Source organism: Oncorhynchus keta, chromosome 27 (assembly GCF_023373465.1).
Source record: "Oncorhynchus keta strain PuntledgeMale-10-30-2019 chromosome 27, Oket_V2, whole genome shotgun sequence".
NCBI lineage: Eukaryota > Metazoa > Chordata > Actinopteri > Salmoniformes > Salmonidae > Oncorhynchus > Oncorhynchus keta.
The window spans coordinates 22,763,336-22,776,511 of record NC_068447.1 but is presented as its reverse complement, the minus strand read 5'-3'; the positions used below and the strand labels follow the sequence as shown (position 1 = coordinate 22,776,511).

General features: G+C 45.1%; 1 protein-coding gene across 1 annotated transcript in view; it reads right to left on the bottom strand.

The window, feature by feature from the left end:
• The window catches only part of LOC118360277 (plexin-D1-like), a 118,721-nt gene that overhangs the window by 84,633 nt on the left and 20,912 nt on the right, over window positions 1–13,176 (bottom strand). The window contains exons 7-11 of the mRNA XM_052481959.1: window positions 13,033–13,141; window positions 6,048–6,147; window positions 4,183–4,281; window positions 1,363–1,455; window positions 1,105–1,198 (exon numbers count right to left, since the gene is read on the bottom strand). Coding sequence (XP_052337919.1) covers window positions 1,105–1,198; window positions 1,363–1,455; window positions 4,183–4,281; window positions 6,048–6,147; window positions 13,033–13,141 — 495 coding nt within the window. The remainder of the gene's footprint in view (window positions 1–1,104; window positions 1,199–1,362; window positions 1,456–4,182; window positions 4,282–6,047; window positions 6,148–13,032; window positions 13,142–13,176) is intronic.

The window sequence follows — 13,176 nt, the reverse complement described above, 5'->3', positions numbered from 1 at the left end:
GAAACCCAGAGAAACAGAGAGGGAAGACATAACAGAAACCCAGAGAAACAGAGAGGGAAGACATAACAGAAAACCCAGAAGAAACAGAGAGGGAAGACATAACAGAAGCCCAGAGAAACAGAGAGGGAAGACATAACAGAAACCCAGAGAAAACAGAGAGGGAAGACAAACAGAAACCCAGAGAAACAGAGAGGGAAGACATAACAAAAGAGAAACAGAGGAAGACATCCCAGAGAAACAGAGAGGGAAGACATAACAGAAACCCAGAGAAACAGAGAGGGAAGACATAACAGAAACCCAGAGAAACAGAGAGGGAAGACATAACAGAAACCCAGAGAAACAGAGAGGGAAGACAACAGAAGCCCAGAGAAACAGAGAGGGAAGACAACAGAAGCCCAGAGAAACAGAGAGGGAAGACAACAGAAGCCCAGAGAAACAGAGAGGGAAGACAACAGAAGCCCAGAGAAACAGAGAGGGAAGACAACAGAAACCCAGAGAAACAGAGAGGGAAGACAACAGAAACCCAGAGAAACAGAGAGGGAAGACAACAGAAGCCCAGAGAAACAGAGAGGGAAGACAACAGAAGCCCAGAGAAACAGAGAGGGAAGACAACAGAAGCCCAGAGAAACAGAGAGGGAAGACAACAGAAACCCAGAGAAACAGAGAGGGAAGACATAACAGAAACCCAGAGAAACAGAGAGGGAAGACATAACAGAAGCCCAGAGAAACAGATGTGCATGTGCATATTCCAGCACCTCCCACAGAGAAACCATTTGTGCTTGTGTGTTTTGATGACTGAGCAGTGAGTATGGTATGAAGCATTAGTCCTGTAGTTAAGTATGCCGTTCTTCTGGCTGTAGGTCAGCTCTTCTGCTCTCAGGGCTCACATGGCAAATACATGGCCTGTTAACATTGAGAATATACTGGCATCTGGGAGTAGGCTTGTGCGTGTGTGTGTGTGTGTGTGTGTGTGTGTGTGTGTGTGTGTGTGTGTGTGTGTGTGTGTGTGTGTGTGTGTGTGTGTGTGTGTGTGTGTGTGTGTGTGTGTGTGTGTGTGTGTGTGTGTGTGTGTGTGTGTGTGTGTGCACGCGTGTATATTCTTACCATTCATGGGTTTAGGGCTGTCAATGTATTTGTCCAGGTGTCCCTTTCTCCGCAGGCTGAGCTGAAACACCTGACTCCTCTCCACTGTGGTCAGCTACATGGACAGAAACAAGCTCGCTGATTGGCCATTTCACCATACACAACCAGTAAGCATGGCTTTGATTGGCCATACACTAAACATCTTATTTCTGACTTGCACCTTCACCAAGATTGTGTTGAGTGACACATGCTCCTAGGAAGGTGATTGGTTGTACTCACCATCACTCCACTGCACTTGACCTCTGAGACACTGTTCAGCCATCGAGCCTCGTACCGCTGCTCACTCCCAAAGTCACACTCAAGCTCCTCCTGCTACAGAACAAAACAAACCGAACAGTCCTCATGACAATAAAACCTTCATTTAGAAACCAATCAGAAGGCTGCCGCAGTCTGACATCACCCAGGAAAGCAGGGGTTTGTGGAAACACATTTTGGTATAGATATTTTGCCTTTAGAAATGTTGCTAGGTCTTTATTTTCCCCATCCTAGCTTGATTGACAGTCTGTTTCTGCTTCAGCCGACTGCTTTGCAATTGGATGGATCCATGCCAAACATTGGCAAGACAACATTGGCTAGACAACATTGGCAAGAAAGCTACAGCAGCAACAGCCTGGCACCAAGGTTACTCCATGTTTTCACATAGTTAGTCATGTTTGTATTGGAGATTGGAGATGTCTCTTTGTTCAGAGGATGTGCTTGTTCTAGTTCCATTATCAGCATAGTGGCTGTTCCATATAGTTGAACTAGATACCCATTAGTCGAGCAGGGTTGATCTTCCTGGGTTCATTCTATAGATGTACGAACACTAGGAATAGGGTGTCAACTGAGACATAATAACAGGGACCTGGCTGGGAGAGAACTGTGTCCCCCTGAACAACTCTGGTAACCATTGACAACCCTGGGAGGGGAAGAATGCAAAACATCTAAATAGAAGAGGATAATTGTCCCTGCCAGGCAGAAATTCAGAATCATGTATAATTCATATTCATCATATTCATCAACATCTGGATGGTAAAGTGTGTGTGTGTGTGTGTGCGTGTGCGTGTGACTCTCTATCACAATATAAATCCAGAGGGAGAGTGTGTGAAAGGGCACAGGGTTATAGTTACGACTGACCAGACCTGGCAACTAGTCAGGGATGGAATGTCACATGCTAACAGACAGAGTCAGACCCTCATCACAGATACAATATCAGCTTCTGGCTCACATTCAATATGTTGAGGTTAGGATTAGGGTTATACAGACTGATCTGAAATCAGTGTCTGAAGGTACAAAATGTACAAAAGTAGAAAGATAGGGTGAATAGTACTAAAGATTGCTATATGTTCTTTGAATGTCTCCATATGTCTGTAAATGACTGTATACATACATAAGACATCTGTCTCTAACTGAATGATCGGCTATGAAAAGCCAACTGACATTTACTCCTGAGGTGCTGACCTGTTGTGCCCTCTACAACCACTGTGATTATTATTCTTTGACCCTGCTGGTCATCTATGAACGTTTGAACATCTTGGCCATGTTCTGTTATAATCTCCACCCAGCACAGCCAGAAGAGGACTAGGCACCCCTAGGAGCCTGGTTCCTCTCTAGGTTTCTTCCTAGGTTCCTGTCCTAGGTTCCTTTTTCCTTCTACATCTGCATTGCTTGCTGTTTGGGGGTTTAGACTGGGTTTCTGTACAGCTTTGTGACATTGGCTGATGTAAAAAGGGCTTTATAAATACATTTAAATGATTGATTGAACCTGGTGGGAACAGTCTGCTACGAGGTGAGAACCTGGTGGGAACAGTCAGCTACGAGGTGAGAACCTGGTGGGAACAGTCAGCTACGAGGTGAGAACCTGGTGGGAACAGTCAGCTACGAGGTGAGAACCTGGTGGGAACAGACAGCTACGAGGTGAGAACCTGGTGGGAACAGTCAGCTACGAGGTGAGTACCTGGTGGGAACAGTCAGCTACGAGGTGAGAACCTGGTGGGAACAGTCAGCTACGAGGTGAGAACCTGGTGGGAACAGACAGCTACGAGGTGAGAACCTGGTGGGAACAGTCAGCTACGAGGTGAGTACCTGGTGGGAACAGTCAGCTACGAGGTGAGAACCTGGTGGGAACAGTCAGCTACGAGGTGAGAACCTGGTGGGAACAGACAGCTACGAGGTGAGAACCTGGTGGGAACAGTCAGCTACGAGGTGAGAACCTGGTGGGAACAGTCTGCTACGAGGTGAGAACCTGGTGGGAACAGTCAGCTACGAGGTGAGAACCTGGTGGGAACAGACAGCTACGAGGTGAGAACCTGGTGGGAACAGTCAGCTACGAGGTGAGAACCTGGTGGGAACAGAGCTATGAGGTGAGAACCTGGTGGGAACAGTCAGCTACGAGGTGAGAACCTGGTGGGAACAGTCAGCTACGAGGTGAGAACCTGGTGGGAACAGAGCTATGAGGTGAGACCCTGGTGGGAACAGTCAGCTACGAGGTGAGAACCTGGTGGGAACAGACAGCTACGAGGTGAGAACCTGGTGGGAACAGACAGCTACGAGGTGAGAACCTGGTGGGAACAGTCAGCTACGAGGTGAGAACCTGGTGGGAAAAGTCTGCTACGAGGTGAGAGCCTTGGTGGGAACAGTCAGCTACGAGGTGAGAACCTGGTGGGAACAGACAGCTACGAGGTGAGAACCTGGTGGGAACAGTCAGCTACGAGGTGAGAACCTGGTGGGAACAGAGCTATGAGGTGGGAACCTGGTGGGAACAGTCAGCTACGAGGTGAGAACCTGGTGGGAACAGAGCTATGAGGTGAGAACCTGGTGGGAACAGTCAGCTACGAGGTGAGAACCTGGTGGGAACAGACAGCTACGAGGTATCATTTTGGTTCTAACCTCTCCCACATAGTCACTGCAGCTGTCTCAGCTCACTCCCAAAGAGCAACCATTTAGGGATTGATGACTATGATTCCCACCAATCTCCCTCTAAGACCAAGAGTTACTTTAGTCCTATCCGGCTGTACCACATTTAGGATAATATCTAACAAGGGTAAGGGTATACTGTACCTGCTCCACGTTGCTTAGCGACAGGGTAAAGTCTTGGGTTATCCCTGAGGGTGATGGTGGAACATCCTTGGCCACAAGGCTTGGACAGGAAGCAGAATTCTGGAGGACAGGAGGTGACACAAACACTCACGGGTTAAAGAAAACAACGTAAAACACCTGTCCTGTTTATGTGACTGAGAGGAGGAGGAGGAAACAAGAGGGTGAAGTTCTGCTCTGCTCAGAGGGAAACAACAACATCCTAAAGTGGAGGAGCAGTGTGACACACCAGATGGCCAAGATGGCGGAATGATGGCAGGATGGGGCTCCAAGCAGAAGACCTGAACTCAGACTTTATATCTGACCATCTTTACAGAACCTCATATCGGACTTTTACTTCGATTAAGATAGGACTTTTTTTCCGATTAAGATAGGAATATTATTTTGATGAAGATATGACTTTTATTTTTCAGTCAGGACATTTATTGTCATGGTATGGCCCGACTAATTCACTCTGACTCACCTAACCACACTCCTCCAGTTGAGTACATCAGTCTCTCTGGACCCAATCAGACCCTCTCCTTTCAGAAACAGCTGCCTGTGAGTGGGGCTCCTAATAGTGGCAGAGGGACTTAGCTGTGTGTTAACACTCTTGGCTCTAACACCAAAGGGGTGGCTGGCTGTACCACAGCGGTGATGCTGTCAGGGCATAGGTATGCTCTGAGGAGGTGAGGAGTGTCTAGGGGGGCTGTGATAGCTATAATGAACTTAACAAGCTTGTCTTGCCGTAACATTACAATACTTAAAGGGATACGGGTTCTCATCACAATTAAAGCTTGTCAAATGTTTTTCTCTAGAGTTCTGAAAAAAAGAGGTTTAATATTGAGCTCAGTCTTCAATGACAGATTTTGACCATTTTGAAAACATCATTACTAACATTCATTTTCTGATAAAAACACACTCGGGCACAGTACACACTAACTGGACACCATGGCAACCTTATACAGCATTGTACATAAGAGGAAAAACTGTGAAACAGTGAACCCATTCTTCAACACACTGGCTCCAGTGGGCCTATCAAAAGCCACCACGATGAAGAACTGGGAGAGTTTTGGAAAGGTCAGAGAGGCTTTAACATGGCCCATTATCTCATTGGGAGTATGTTAACCATGTCTCCCGAGGTTTTATGGGCTGTTTTAAAAATGGCTGACAACAGTAAGATAGCTTTGACCTGGTATGACCACATGACTTGCCGGGCTGTTACAAGGCCAAATGAGAATGGACTGAGATCATCATAGGAGCTTGTGATTGGTTGCCACTGATCTAGGGTTTAGTTGAAGTCTTCCCCTCTAATGTTTACATCTAGTTTTGGACTTATAAATGAATGATATGTACCCATTGATTCTTGAAGAATATAACTTAGAAATGCCTCATGAGCTTAGTTCAACTGTTGTACCCCATCAGAACCCAAAATATAAGCTTGTTTAACCTCAATGTTTGTAAACAAAGTATTTTCATTGAACCTTTATTTGACTAGGCAAGTCAGTTAAGAACAAATTCTTACTTACAATGACGGCCTACCCCGGCCAAACCCGATATGCAAACAAACACTGTATCAACACATGATTAAAACTAAAATGTTGACATCATGGATGGTCAGACTTGTATCCACAGCTTTGTTTATGCATTTGAGAGTGGTTACATTTCTTCAGTCCCACAGTTCATCGTTTTACTTAAACAATGGCGGGATGCCGTTTTGCTATTGTTTCAACTGCGGATTGCCCCTTTAAGGTCAGGACTAGTGAGGAACTGATCCATGCTTATTATTGCTACTTCTAATCTAGCCAGTATGTCTAATTGGAGTTGTTTAACACAGAGGGGTAACTCACCTCCAGCAGGCTGGGTTTGGAGTCGTCTTTAGTGGAGAGGCAAGAGTGGCTGTTTTGGTCCCAGTAACATCTCCACCTGGTGCTTAGACAGCTGATACACCTGAAACACAGGACAACACACATAGATAACAATTAGACCATCTGACACGGGCCAAACACACACAGATGAGACCTGGAGCCTGTAGTAAACACTCAAACAAACCCAGTGGACAAATCAGTGGACGAAGCAACATGCAAGGTCGAACATGGTTACATTGGCACAGAGAGAAGATACTAAACAGAGAGCTCCACTATTCATTAGGACCTACGTAGTCAGGAATCCCGGAGGGAGCTCTATGTGTGTGTGTGCGTGCGTGCATGTGTACGTGATTGCGCGTGTGTGTATGTGTGTACTGTGTGTGTGTTTTTGCGTGTTTGTGTGTGTGTCTTCCCAGATAGCAGCCCAAATTGGAACACCTCCACTGTGTGTGTCTCTATTGCCTGCGGGTGGAAGACAGATGTTCCAACACCTGGAGTGACAGCCCCTCCAGTGATTCCCTGTCTGTCTCCATACAACCATACAACCATGGGAGAAGGGGTGCAGCTTGCCGATTAAGATTGGAGAGATGGAGGGGTTTGCAGGAACGTGGAGTGGTGTGTCTGTGTTAGACTTGGGCGGTATATACTGTATACCGGGATATTTGGAAATAGCCACGAGATGTTTTTTTAATACCGTCAATACCGTTGAAACTATTTCTTTTGAGTTTTTTCTACATCTGAATATTTGTAGCTACTTTTTTGCAAAGACCTTAAACCAATTTGTGCAATATGTTAGGAGATAAAGAAGATTGCGTTCTTAATTTCACCTGTCACATAATTTTTCATTGTTTACAAGCACCCAACGACGAGAGACCGGAGCCTTGTGAATCACTCACTGTTGTGCAGCACAAGCCAGGGGATTTAGTTACAGTATGGAATTCAAAACTAAATGTTTGCCAGCTAGATATCTTATAACTATTATGTTAACTGTCTAAAATGTGCTAAATGCTCTGCAGTTGTGCATTTGATTTGCTAATTTAGTAGTTAGTTAGCTATCTAGCTAAGTGGTTAGCTTCTTCCAAAATCAAGCTTCTCTTGGTAGCAGCAGAGAATCCCCTCCTGGATCAAGAGCCTTGCTGTCTAATATTAGTTTTGTGTGTGCAGAAAACTGTGAGTAGCATTTTTGAGTTACTTGTTTAACTTTATGAGCTGGGATTTCAGACCTGCAAATAGTTTAGGTCAGAGACTGTATAAAGTGTTTGCAATGTGCTTGTTAGCATTTAGTTAGCATTCTCTATGGAATTTTACATGTACTTGCTATCATTTATAACCTTAAGATTACAAAGGCTTTAAGATTACAGAGGCTCAGTGGGGTTTGAATATAGCACCTCTTGTGTTCAGAGCAGGTATTACCAAATATCCTGGTATGACAATCTGGATGCGGCCCAAGCCTTGTGAGTTTTCTGGTGGGGTGGGGGTGATTAGAAGCAGACAACCCACTTCAGGGACTCTTATTTATTTATTTATTTTTCACTAAATGTCTCACTCACAAACACACAGAAACACACACAACACACCCACACACAAACACACTTTCTAGCTTCTTGTCCTTTCTTGCTTGTCCTTTAGAGCCATCCTGAACCCCCCACCCCTGACCCTCACACACGGAATGAACATACCACACACACTGAACACACAGGTGAGCTTTTACTCTCAGGGCCTCTCAGTGAGCACTGTGGTTAAACACACACTCTCAATCATGTCTCTGTCAAGGAGAACGCGAGAATAGACGTTATTAAATGGGGAAGGGGGCAGAGGGAGGACTGAGAGACACAGTGAGAAGGAGGGAGACAAAGGGTGAAAAAAAGGGGGAAAGTGTGTGAGAGAGTGAAAAGATAGAAAGTGGGGAGTGTGTAAAGAGAGAAAGAGAAAGAGAGAGAGAGAGAGAGAGAGAGAGAGAGAGAGAGAGAGAGAGAGAGAGAGAGAGAGAGAGAGAGAGAGATGTTTGGTCTGAGAGGAATGCTCCCCGTCTAGTTGTCCATTAGCGCCTCACCTAGAAACCACATCGACCCGGCTGTGAAAGAGCACTCTCAACACACACATACACACACACCATTCTGAATACAAACACACACAGTACCATTTCAAAACAGATGCAAGACCCACAGAACTAGGCTTCAGTCCAAACGTAGTTTGAAATAAGCCCGTATCCGGTTACAGTGTTATGGTGAAATTCTAGTGGACACAGAGAGCCTCTCTGTCTTTCTGGAGTTATTAAGAGAGAGAGCAACTTTTATTTATTTGATTTAACCTATATTTAAACTAGGCAAATCAGTTAAGAACTAATTCTTATTTACAACGATGGCCTACCCCAGCCAAACCCTCCCCTAACCCGGACGACGCTGAGTTAACTGTGCGCCACCCTATGGGACTCCCGATCACGGCCGGTTGTGATAGAGCCCAGGATCGAACTCGGGTCTGTAGTGACGCCTTTAGCACTGCGATTTCAGTGCCTTAGACCGCTGCACCACTCAGGATCCCACAGCTTGAAGTGATTAAATGTGGATAGAGTCTAATCTAATCTGCAGTCTTCATTTAGCAGCCCTGTGCTCTTCATGTGAGAATGGCACTTAGGGCATTATCACCTTCAGCAATACTTCACACTATCAGACCCCACTGTGGACCTCAGAGGCATAAAAGAACACACACACATATTCACCTACTTATATACACATGTATACACACACGCACACACACACACACACAAGTCCATTTTCACACCACTAAACCAATTTGACAAGTGAGCCAAATGAACAAACCCTAAGTTAGCCTCTGAGTGCATACACATACACAGTCATTTATAGGTAAACACATACTGTATATTATACTCAAGTCTACTTTCACACCTCCAAAGCGACATGATAAGTGTGCAAGAGGGACACATCCAAATAGTTAACAGATCTGATCAGCATTTACACACACACGCGCACACATGCACACACACACAAACACACTGATCCAGAGATCTGCTCATGAGATAAGGCAGATCCCGAAACATGGTCAAATACGCAAATAGGAAACCAGCTGGCTGTCCTACAGAACAGAGAAGCCTCTCTCTCTCATTTCAATTCAAGGGGCTTTATTGGCATGGGAAACATATGTTTACATTGCCAAAGTAAGTGAAATAGATAATAAACAAAAGTGAAATCAATAATAAAAAATAACAGTAAACATTACATTCACAAAAGTTTCATAGGAACAAATACATTTAAAATGTCATATTATGGCTGTAGTGCATTCAGAATGTATTCAGACCCCTTGACATGTTTCCACATTTTGTTACGTTACAGCCTTATTCTAAAATCTACACGCAATAACTCATAACGACAAAGCAAAACCAGGTTTTTAGAAAACGGAAATATTCCATTTACATAAGTATTCAAATCACTTACTCAGTACTTTATTGAAGCACATTTGGCAGGGATTACAGCCTTGAGTCTTCTTGGGTATGATGCTACAAGCTTGGCACACCTGTATTTGGGGAGTTTCTTCCATTCTTCTCTGCAGATCCCTTCAATCTCTGTCAGGTTGGATGGGGAGCGTCGCTGCAAGCTATTTTCAGGTGTCTCCAGAGATGTTCAATCCGGTTTAAGTCCGGGCTCTGGCTGGGCCACTCAAGGACATTCAGAGACTTGATCCGAAGCCTGCGTTGTCTTGGCTGTGTGCTTAGGGTCATTGTCCTGTTGGAAGGTAAACCTTCGCCTCAGTCTGAGGTCCTGAGCGCTCTGGAGTAGGTTTTCATTAAGGATCTCTCTGTACTTTGCTCTGTTCATTTTTCCCTTGATCCTGACCAATCTCCCAGTCCCTGCCGCTGAAAAACATCCCCACAGCATGACGCTGCCACCACTGTGCTTCACCGTAGAGATGGTGCCAGGTTTCCTCCAGACGTGATGCTTGGCATTCAGGCCAAAGACTTCAATCTTGGTTTCATCAAAACAGAGAATCTTGTTTCTCATAGTCTGAGAGTCCTTAGGTGCCTCTTGGCAAACTCCAAGCAGGCTGTCATGTTCCTTTTACTGAGGAGTGGCTTACATCTGGCCACTCTACCATAAAGGCCTGATTGGTGGAGTGCTTCTCTGGAGCTCTGTCAGAGTGACTATCGGATTCTTGGTCACCTCCCTGACCTAGGCCCTTTATTTTATTTATTTTAATTTTACCTTTATTTAACTAGGCAAGTCAGTTAAGACCAAATTCTTATTTTCAATGACAGCCTAGGAACAGTGGGTTAACTGCCTGTTCAGGGGCAGAACGACAGATTTGTACCTTGTCAGCTCGGGGGTTTGAACTTGCAACCTTCCGGTTACTAGTCCACTAGGGTACCTTGCCGCCCTTTTCCCCTCATTTTGCCTCTGTGGTCAGCAGTCACGCTGGCTACGGACATACAGACCATACAGGCCACAGCCTCCACATGAAAAAACATCAACAGAACCAACCAAAGCTCCTACTTACAATTTCCTTACTTTTGCTTCCACAGTATATTAATTTCACATTCCACATAAAGCCTCGACCAGGCTGAATTTAAACTATGCTAATAGACATAGAATAACATTTAACCAACATCACCCTCACTGAGTACAGAGGGTAAACTATTCAATTCAATAAACTATATTTAATCCCAATAAACAAATATTGCTAGGCAACATACAACATAAGAGATACTGTACAGCCAACCAACAACATATAGTACAACACAAATATAAACAGCACAGCTCCCAACAGTGACACGATACTGGTTTCTATAGCTCTGCCGCTCTATGTGCGATGAGAATGCCATTTGAGGCCTCCCGGGTGGCACAGTGGTTAAGGGCGCTGTACTGCAGCGCCAGCTGTGCCATCAGAGTCCCTGGGTTCGCGCCCAGGCTCTGTCGTAACCGGCCGTGACCGGGAGGTCCGTGGGGCGACGCACAATTGGCCTAGCGTCATCCGGGTTAGGGAGGGCTTGGTCGGTAGGGATGTCCTTGTCTCATCGCGCACCAGCGACTCCTGTGGCGGGCCGGGCGCAGTGCACGGTGTACCCTCCGACACATTGGTGCGGCTGGCTTCCGGGTTGGATGCGCGCTGTGTTAAGAAGCAGTACGGCTGGTTGGGATGTGTATCGGAGGACGCATGACTTTCAAACTTCGTCTCTCCCGAGCCCGTACGGGAGTTGTAGCGAATTGGATACCACGAAATTGGGGAGAAAAAGGGGTAAAATTTAAATATATATATATATATATATATATAAAAAGAGAATTCCATTGAGACTATAGATGACATTTGGCCGACATTTGAGTGATGCTAGGGACTTGGCAGAAAACTCTGCTCAAGGACGGGGCTGTTTGAGTGCCTCAAATCTCACACTTATGATCCAGCTATTTCAAATAAAATAAAATTGTATTTGTCACATGCGCCGAATACAAATGATTGTTGTAAGTAAGCAGTAAGGTTTTATATACCTTTTCTATGTAGGTAGGGGAAAAGTGAGACTTTTTGACCTGTTTAAAGGACTTGCTGACAGGTCTTGGCTACAGCGAGCGTGATCACACAGTTGTCCAGAACAGCTGGTGCTTTCATGCATGCTTCTTGCCTCGAAGTGAGCATAGAAGGTATTTAGCCCATCTGGTAGGCTCACGTCACTGGGCAGCTCGCTGCTGGGTTTCCCTTTGTAGTACGTAATAGTTTACAAGTCCTGCCACATCCAATACTTTTTGTATTGACACTTTGCCTGTTTGATGGTTCGTCTGAGGGCATAGCGGGATTTATTCTAAGAGTCGGATTGGTGTCCCGTTCCTTGAAAACGGCAGCTCTAACCTGTAATCCACGGCTTATGGTTGGGATATGTACGTAAAGTCCCTGTGGGACGACGTCATTCATGCACTTATTGATGAAGCAGGTGACTGAGGTGGTATACTCCTTATTTGATGAATCCCGGAACATATTCCAGTCTGTGCTAGCAAAACAGTCCTGTAGCATAGCATCCGTGCCATCTGACCACTTCCATATTGAGTGAGTCACTGGTATTTCTTGCTTTAGTTTTTGCTTGTAAGCAGGAATCAGGAGGATATAATTATGGTCAGAGTTTCCAAATGGAGGGCAAGGGATAGCTTTGTATGTGTCTCTGTGTGTGGAGTAAAGATGGTCTAGAGTTTTTTTCCCTCTTGTTGTATATGTGATATGCTGGTAGAAATTAGGTAAGACAGATGTAAGTTTGCCTGCATTAAAGTCCCTGGCTACTAGGAGCACCGCTTCTGGATGAGCATTTTCTTGTTTGCTTATGGCCTTATACAGCTCACTGAGTGCAGTCTTAGTGCCAGCGTCGGTTTGTGGTGGTAAATTTATGGCTATGAAAAATATAGATGAAAACTCTCTTGGTAGATAGCGTGGTTTACAGCATATCATGAGGTACCTCTACAGAACCTCAGACGGGCAATAGCTTGAGACTATCTTAATATTAGACATTGCGCACCAGCTGTTATTGACAAACAGACACATACCCCCACTCCTCGTCTTACCGGACGTAGATGTTCTGTCCTGCTGATGCACGGAAAACCTAGCCAACTGTATATTATCTGTGTCGCCATTCATCCACAACTCGGTGAAGCATAAGATATTACAGTTTTTATTGTCCCGTTGATAGGATAGTCTTGAACGGAGCTCATCCAGTTTATTCCACAGTGATTGCGCGTTGGCTAATAGAATGGATGGTAGAGGCGGGTTACCCACTCGCCAATGAATTCTCACAAGGCACCCTGTATTTCCTTATTTTCTTCATGCAAGTGACGGGGCTTTGGACCTTGTGTGTGTGTGTGTGTTCATTGTAACTGGGTTGAACTTAGGAAGATTTGGTAAGTGTTAGTGGATAACACAGTGACATGGTGGAACAAATCTAAAAGAAACCCAGGATGACTCATAGATTTGAAACACTCACGCAATCTTGGGGTGTATCGCTCCTGTCCTCTCGCAATCATAGATGAGGAAGGTACCGGAAACCACAGAAGTGCCATTCACCTTAATCGCCACAGGAACCATCAGGTGATCTGTCACAACAACATATAACATGGAGACATATTCG